At 38.4% G+C, this 8472-nt stretch overlaps 2 protein-coding genes across 2 annotated transcripts; both read left to right on the forward strand.

The window, feature by feature from the left end:
* The first annotated feature begins 635 nt into the window (after positions 1–635).
* Positions 636–2142, forward strand: LOC126606294 (metalloendoproteinase 2-MMP-like). The gene has a single exon (XM_050273665.1). The coding sequence runs from the start codon at positions 930–932 to the stop codon at positions 2061–2063; it is 1134 nt and encodes a 377-aa protein (XP_050129622.1). The 5' UTR covers positions 636–929; the 3' UTR covers positions 2064–2142.
* Positions 2143–5047: 2905 nt separating this feature from the next.
* Positions 5048–7769, forward strand: LOC126608417 (protein JINGUBANG-like). Its single transcript, XM_050276289.1, has 2 exons — positions 5048–6412; positions 7756–7769. The coding sequence occupies exon 1, from the start codon at positions 5078–5080 to the stop codon at positions 6383–6385; it is 1308 nt and encodes a 435-aa protein (XP_050132246.1). The 5' UTR covers positions 5048–5077; the 3' UTR covers positions 6386–6412; positions 7756–7769.
* Positions 7770–8472: the final 703 nt, after the last annotated feature.

Here is an 8472-nt window from a genome sequence, read left to right on the forward strand (position 1 = left end):
TTTAAAAGAAAAAATTATCCTAAATTTATTCTTTAATCATCTTGGGCCAAAAAATTTAGACAAGAAGAGTTTGAGCAGAAAAACTGTTTCTGGGCTATAACCTAAATTTTATGGGCTATGCCCAAAGGTTGAAGATGGTCTTATGGGACGACAAAAACTTCATGAACAAAATATTGAAAATAAAAAAACCTCAGAGTAGTAAACTTAGATTAACCCTTTACGTTTTGTAGGAATAATCATTAAACAATTTATGTTTTCACACATAATGGATCCAACATTTTATTTTTGATCGTTACACATAAGTAGAAAGAAACAGATAAAAATTAATTTATGCAGGTCCGCACTCATATTAGTTAAAATCAGTGTAGGATTATATAAGACCAAAATATTGAAAGCTGCGTGTACTTTTTATAGCTTTCCTACAAAAAATGTATATTCTATCAAGTTCCGATGTAAGTTTTTTTATCGTCAAATCTTATTCATTGCGTTCCTAACGAATGATATAACCGTTGAACATTCAAATGTAAAACACACCATAGCATGCCAAAAATCCCCATAAATAACGTAGCCCGAGCGATCCAACACAAGTATCTCTAGTAAAACTGGAAGAAACCAGAAAGAAGCTTCTATCACACCAGCATTCCAAGTTCCATTTCAAACCCACACCTAGAAAAAAAAAAGAAAAATTATAAAAGGAATTCACCACGCAAATGCGATTCAATAATTTCGTTGACAAAAAGTCTTCCAAATGCATATCCACCAAGCTGGACAAACATTCAATCCGCGGCCTACACCAAGTCTTCGCCGGCTTCTACGTTTCTTGTTAATATCTATCTCCATCTCTACTCTTTACATTCTCAAACTCATTCTCCAAAAACCCCACAACCACCAAAAAAAGCTATAACAAAAACAAAACCCTAAAGGTAATCATGAAGAGGTTTCAGTTTCCACTCCACCTTTTTGCCATTGCTCTCTGCCTCTCATCGCTTTCACAGACCTCAGCTCGCTTCTTCCCCAACATCTCCTCCATACCGTCCTACCTCGTCCCAAACGCCACCATTCCTGGCGCTTGGGACGCCTTCAAACACTTCGGCAACTGCCACGCCGGCGAAAAAGTCGACGGCCTCAGCAAGCTCAAAAAATACTTCAACCGTTTCGGTTACATTCCAAATTTACCTACAACCAACCTCACCGATGACTTCGACGGAGACCTTGAAGCCGCCCTCAAAACCTACCAAAAGAACTTCAACCTCAATGTCACCGGCGAGCTCGACGGGCCCACCCTCGAACACCTCGTCAAACCCCGATGCGGCAACGCCGACATAGTCAACGGCACCACCACTATGAACTCCGGAAAACCGGCGTCGTATAACTCCACCAAGTTCCACAGCGTCTCTCACTACTCTTTCTTCCCCGGCACCCCCGTCTGGCCGCAGAACCGCCGCGACCTGACCTATGCTTTCTTGCCGGAGAACGAGCTCTCCGACGAGGTAAAAACCGTGTTCGTCGGCGCCTTCCAGCGGTGGTCGGCGGCGACACCATTAACTTTCCAAGAAACTACCTCCTTCTACTCGGCGGACATCAAGATCGGATTCTTCGTCGGAGACCACGGCGACGGCGAGCCATTCGACGGGGTTTTGGGGACTCTTGCACACGCGTTCTCCCCGCCGAGCGGTAGGTTCCACCTGGACGGCGATGAGAACTGGGTGATCACCGGTGACATCAGCAAGTTCTCCGTGGAGTCAGCCGTGGACCTTGAGTCCGTGGCGGTGCACGAGATAGGGCATCTGCTGGGGTTGGGGCACTCGTCGGTGGAGGATGCGATTATGTACCCGACGATCTCGTCGCGTACGAAGAAGGTGGAGCTTGCCAGTGACGACGTTTTGGGGATCCAGACGCTATACGGCGCCAATCCCAATTACGACGGTACGACTACATCCGCGCCGTCCACTCAGGCGAGGGACACGTCTGCTGCTGGGGACCACCTCGGTTCTACTCCTACTCCGCGGTTGTGGGCCCTCCGTGTCGTGTTAGCAGTTGGATCTCTGTTACTATTGTTTTAGTTTTTTTTTAAAATTTAATTCTGGTTTATTGACTAGGATTCGATTTACCCATTATTTTATTACATTTTTTGGTTTCTTATTGTGGATTTGGCACTGTAGGGATGGGCTGGGTATGGGCAACCGCGGTTACCCGTCCATTTAAAATTGACGGTTATGGTTATGGGTAACCATTTAGACAAATAAACGGTTATGGGTATAACCGTTTATCTATGAAATTTAAATAGACGGTTATGAGTATTATCTGCGGTTATAACGGGTATTTATCGGTTATGAGTAATATCCGCGGTTATAACGGGTATTCATTTACCCATTTAATTTAATATATGTAAAATTAAAAAAAAAAATTAAAAACCCTCAAAGAACTTACAACTTGTAAGTTACTATTATTTGTTGCTTCCCTTAGCAGCAGTCTTCTCCGCTATTGCCAAGTTGATTCTCTCTTTTGACCCTATTGCCGAGGTCAGAGAGGTACGTTTCTTTTTCTTATTCTTCTTTGTACATTTATATATATATATATAGACACTCACATTGAATTGTCATCGTTTTTGCGTTTTGGGTTTTTATGTTCTTCCATGCATTGTCGTTTCAGGTCGGGATCTTTGTTTGTTTCTTAATCTTTTACTTTTTGATCCTGATTTCTCGGTTATGGGTGTAGTAGAAAAATATCGTTCGTAAACTATTATTTCAATTATTGGAATTATATGAGGATTTAAATGATTAAAATAGGGAAATGTATGCTAAAATGTACTTATAACAGTATTTAATTGTCAGAAAATGAAAATTATGACAAATTTTTCTTTTATAATTTTCAAATTGTTAAAAAAAATAATGTAGACGGGCGAAAAAAGGGTTAATGGGTAAAAAAAAGGATAAACGGGTGAAAAAACGGGTAAACAGGTAAATGATTATGTTTATGGTTAAATGGGTAAATGGGTAAATGGTTATGGTTAAATGGGTACATGGTTATGGGTATGGATAACCGTTTATAAACGGTTATGCTTATCGGTATAACTATTTATGTAATTACTCTACAGGTAAACGGTTATGCAGGTATGAACATAAACGGTTATGAGTAAATAACCGCGGTTACCCGCCTGTCATAACCGTTGCCCATCCCAACTCATATACAGTTGAATACAGTTAGGACGAACATATATTTTCAGCACTATATATTTACAATTGAATATACAGTTTTTTTTATATTTATATATATAAATCATTTATATTTTTTTGTACGATGAGTGTTTAGGCATTCGGATGAATTAAAATAAATCCATCATTAATTATAAGAATGTTACGTATGAGATGTGACCATAAGCTTTGATTTCTTTGACTCTATTATTTTGCCTTGTGAATTTCTTTTCTATATAGGTCTGGTAGGACTTTGGCGAAGTAGGATTATTCTCTCTTTTATTCTCCTTTTCTCCTCTCACGCTAACCATTTTGTCTTCTGTTCTCTAAAAAAATTGATATAAAATACTAACGTAATTTAATCTTGTTCAGAAAAAATAAGTGGAATCCGTACAAATAACACTGAAATGATAATGATTCTGTTTTGGGCCTGGACAATGCGGGCAAGACAACGCAACACTGGGCCTTTATCTTTGGTGCTACCTGGCTTCTTCCTCTCGGTTGTAGTCCCCTTACTCTATCTTATTAACCACAAAATTGACGTCCTCTTCCTCTATTCCTTTTAAAAGGGGATCTAGGAATTGAAACTTTAAGCACCGGTTTCCAAATGCTCATCTGGGTTAAAAAGCTAAAAGGGTGTCTGAATTTGTTCCATTGCCTTGTGATTAGACGAAGATCAAAACTAAAACCTAAAGGGATGCTTGAACTTGATCGAAAAGACAAGGTGGGTTTCTTCACAATATCTTGTGAAGGAGAGGGATATGATGAAGAATTAGGGCTTTTTTTATTATCACATTCTTCATACCATATATGTACCACCTCTCTAATAGAGACGGAATTTACATGCGTTGGTGGACTTTATCTCTATTAGAGAGTAGTACAAATGTGGTATTAAAAATGTTATAAGTGTAGTATTACTCTTTTACAAAAATAGAAGACTTGACAAAGTTAAACTCATGGTAACTCAGAAGAAGCATTTCACAAGGAGAATGTAGGTAGAGGTTCGGTAGAGGCATGTTTTCTACCGCATATCTAAACTCAGATTATTCAACCTTTTTAGTTTTAGATGAGTAAACAACGAGCTAGATGAGTGCATAGATCAGTTGTACATGTGAAAATGTGTGAACTTTTGTAGTCATCTTTTCTTGTTTATTTTTTATTTTTTTTGAAAACTCTTTTCGTGTTTATTTGGTAAAACATAATTTGAGAGGATCGTAAGGATCAGCTAAAAAATCTTAACTAATTATTAGGCCCAGCCAATTGACATGATCGGACAGCTCTTTGCCAACCTAAAAGTTTGCAATCCATTGGGGAAAAAAAGGTCGAGGGAACCAATGATTTAAGTCCAAATACTCAACTTGCATTCTACACAAAAGAAGGTGGAAGAATCTGGCTTTCTCTTAAAAATATATGCGTACATATATGGGAAGCCTTGTGTCACAAAAGAAGGCACTTGCACATCCTCGATCGTCAAATAAGCATACCGAAAATATAGTAAAATTTCAGCAATAGGCCTGTAAAAAAGGGCCGATCGAGGCCACTTGTTATAAGCTTCTTCTTTATTAGGTCCTGAGAAAATTTTAATTGTGATAGGAATACAAGTAGTATATCATGTGTTTTAATATAATTGGTGAGAAATTTTATTTTTTAAATTATTAACCTTTTAGGATAATTATTTCACCATTTGTATAATGATATATGATGTACCACGTACCGGTCACATTGAAAAATATCTTCTGTAAAAAAGGCCGATCGAGGCCACTTGTTATAAGCTTGTCTTCTTTTGTAGTCTTCCCCTCTATAAAAAGTAAACTCCATAAAATTCCAACAACTCATTTAGCTCTAGGCTTCTAGCTGCATTTTCGCTATTCCTGTTAAATAATATGGGACTCGTTCCATGTCCCTTGCCCTGTCACACAAGCACAGAAAGTAAGGAAGAATCTTCAACCTCCAACTCCACCTCCAGTCTTCTCTCTGAGTCTTCAACCTTCTCCTCTCTGTCCTCCCAGCCAAGTCTCCCTTCTGTTCCTTCTCTCACCCCATCAAAATCCAACCAATTAGTAGTACTACGATCCTCAAGTGTTCATCACTGCTGCATAGCCACTCTCCAATCCCAGTCCTACATCTGTACCCTAGCCCTATCTGGAAACTTCCTATACAGTGGCTCATCCGACGGTCAGATTACAGCATGGAGTAGTACCCTATCACGCCCTTCAAATCCAAAATACAACAAGGTGGTAGCCACCGTCGCCACTCCCAGCACCGTCAAGTTTCTGGTGGTTGTTGGGAGTGGGGACGACCGCAACAAGCTCTTATTCGGTGCTCACCAAGACCATAAAATCCGAGTCTGGAAAACTAACACGAACGACACGTATGAAAAACTAAAATGTATAGCCACACTCCCAACTCTAAAAGAACGTGTCACAAGATTCTTATGTTCCAAGAACTACGTGCAAATCGGGCTCCACAAGAACGGCACCTGGGAGCATCACATCGACGCCGTCTCCGCTCTAGCGATATCCAACGACGGGTCGTTTCTCTACTCCGTTTCATGGGACCGGGCGCTCAAAATATGGCGGACTTCCGACTTTAAATGCATGGACTCGGTTAGTAACGCCCACGACGACGCCATCAACGCCGTAATTTTGTCAAGTGACGGAGCTTTTGTGTACACCGGCTCGGCGGATAAGAAGATAAAGGTGTGGACGTGGAGGAAAGACAAGTCAACATCAGTAAAGCTTGTTGGAACCCTAGAGAAGCACAAGTCGGCTGTGAATGCGTTGGCTTTTAGCACCGACGGGTCCGTGCTGTACTCTGGTGCCTGCGACCGGTCGGTTTTGGTTTGGGAAAGAGATGGTGGTGCGGACGGCGGCGGTGGGGACATGGTGGTGGTCGGTGCGTTGAGGGGACACACACAGGCGGTGTTGTGTTTGGCGGTGGCGGCTGATTTGTTGTGCAGTGGATCTGCTGATTATAGTGTTAGGGTTTGGAGGAGATTATCGTCAGGGCTAGTTGGCGGTGATCTAAATAGGAGTTATTGCTGTCTGGCTGTGTTGGAAGGTCACAAGCGGCCGGTGAAGTGTTTGACTGCAGCTCTTGATAATAGTGATTCTGGTGATTCTTATTTTGTTTATAGTGGCAGCTTGGATTGTGATATTAAGGTCTGGCAAATTCGGGTTCCCCTTTCATAATTTGGTTGGACTTTACATACAATATTGGTAATGTTAGGAATAGAATCTATTTAAATTATATTTTATAAATTATATGACTTGATGATTATATAATTATTTAAATATTTTCATATAACATATTCGAGTGAAAAAACATGTCATGTACATTTCTAAAACCGTACAAACTGAGAAAATAAAATAAGTATTATAAAGTTTGTGTATGCCATTAACATATCCAGAATATTGTTGTTTCAGTCATAGACTCATAGTTACTAATCACATTATTGATCACTTTTCTAAACAAGTGAAGTACTTGAAATTAGGTTGAAATTCTTTGAACCTAATTTTTAATAAGTTTTTAAGTATTCCTTTTCTTTGTTACATGTGAAGATTCTAGAGATGGAATTTTGGGCGACAAGGTGATAATCCCATTTAATCAATTGATAATATTCCTTTTTATGATGTTTATTACTTTATTGGATTTTAAATTCTTCAATATTTGATAAAAGTAAAATCACCACTTTCAAGTTTCAACCTAACCTTCGGTTCAACCTAGCTAACGTAAGTGTGTGAATATGATCTTTCATATTTGAAATATATTTTGCAAGAATGGTGCTATTTATATACCTATTTTTACTTTTCATATACACATCTTGTTAATTTTTGTCATTTAATATTCTTCATTTCATTTGATCTGACAACCGAAATTTGAGTGCGGAAGATAAAAGAAGTGTGGAGATAGCACCATACTTTTTCAAATGAAGAAGTCAACATACAGTTTGATTAATTGTTTGAAAATAATATTTGATTAATTGTTTGAGAGTGGATGGAGAAACTACACTTGACCTAACATGATATCCCAATCAAACTAATTGAAAAATGAAAGAATAGTAAAAAGGATAAGTAATATCAATTGCACAAGTGATGCTTTGTCCGTGTCATATGTGCATAGTGCATAACGAAGTACCCTAAACCTTGACATTAACCTGATTCTTAACTTACTACAGATTAATCCTCTGTATATTGACACTCAGTACTATGATCTGGTGATATTTCTCTTCACTTGAAAGTGAGAGATCTTAGGTTCGAATCTCGTGGATAGCGAATTCGATTCCAAATTAGGTTACCAATTATGTGGCTTAGGTGAACTTCTTCTCCCCTTAGTGTAAAAATATTGATGTATTAAAAAAATCCTCTGTATATTAAATTTAAGTAAGTGCAGTTTGGTGCCATATAGTTTATGTTCACTAGGCTGAATTATTTTGTTTGTTTTTGTCAGAATAATTGGTTGCTGAGCTAAGAGTGCACATAATGCATGCACATTGCACACAAGTTAACTTTTAAGGTTTATAAATAGATAATTTATTCCGCACTCTCATTTTTTTTTCTAGGACTTCTTTTTTATATCTATGAAAAGTGCGAAGGGGAAAACGAGGGTAAGAATATTTTCCTTGAGGAAGTATTTTGGGCGAGTTCATTGCTACATGCCTTGTCCTGTGACCCCAAACTTTTGGGCTATGTTTTCGGACTTGCTTGAGAAGACGTTTCGAGAAAGCCGACAAAGAAGAAAGAAACAAGTAAGGTGGGAAATCAACAAGTGGTTTGACATTTTACTCCTGGTAGTTTTTGGTTCCTAGCTGCTTCCTAGTCCCACTTCCTACGTTATCATCTCTACCACACAACAATTATTTTCCAACTTTAACCCAACATTCTCATTGCACCGCAAATTCCTCTCTTTTGTCCTAAAAATTGAGATGAGGAATCAGATTAGTTAGTCCCCACCTTCAAATCTACCAAGAAAAATTACCTGAGAAGCAAAACAAAGTGTTGAAAAACATTAGTGTTTTGTGGTTGTTTAATTATTTGAGTTTTTTGTTAGTTAGGATTTGGGTCTTATCCATTCGAATTTCAGTAAATGTAACTTATTAATATGAATAACAAGTCATTTTATAGTTTTTATTTAATAAAATAATGTTCATAGTTTATCTTTTGTTTGTTCGTAGTACTCTGGTTTTCAAATCAAAGTAAAAGGACAAGAAAGATGAATTCCTTCGCGCTGATGTGATCTTACATAAGAGATAATAGTTGTGAGAAGAGTTAAACTAGTA

Source organism: Malus sylvestris, chromosome 16, assembly GCF_916048215.2.
Source record: "Malus sylvestris chromosome 16, drMalSylv7.2, whole genome shotgun sequence".
Taxonomy (NCBI): Eukaryota; Viridiplantae; Streptophyta; class Magnoliopsida; order Rosales; family Rosaceae; genus Malus; species Malus sylvestris.

Coding starts and splice junctions, on each gene's coding strand:
- LOC126608417 (XM_050276289.1), top strand. CDS start 5,078: ATGGGACTCGTTCCATGTCCCTTGCCCTGTCACACAAGCACAGAAAGT.
- LOC126606294 (XM_050273665.1), top strand. CDS start 930: ATGAAGAGGTTTCAGTTTCCACTCCACCTTTTTGCCATTGCTCTCTGC.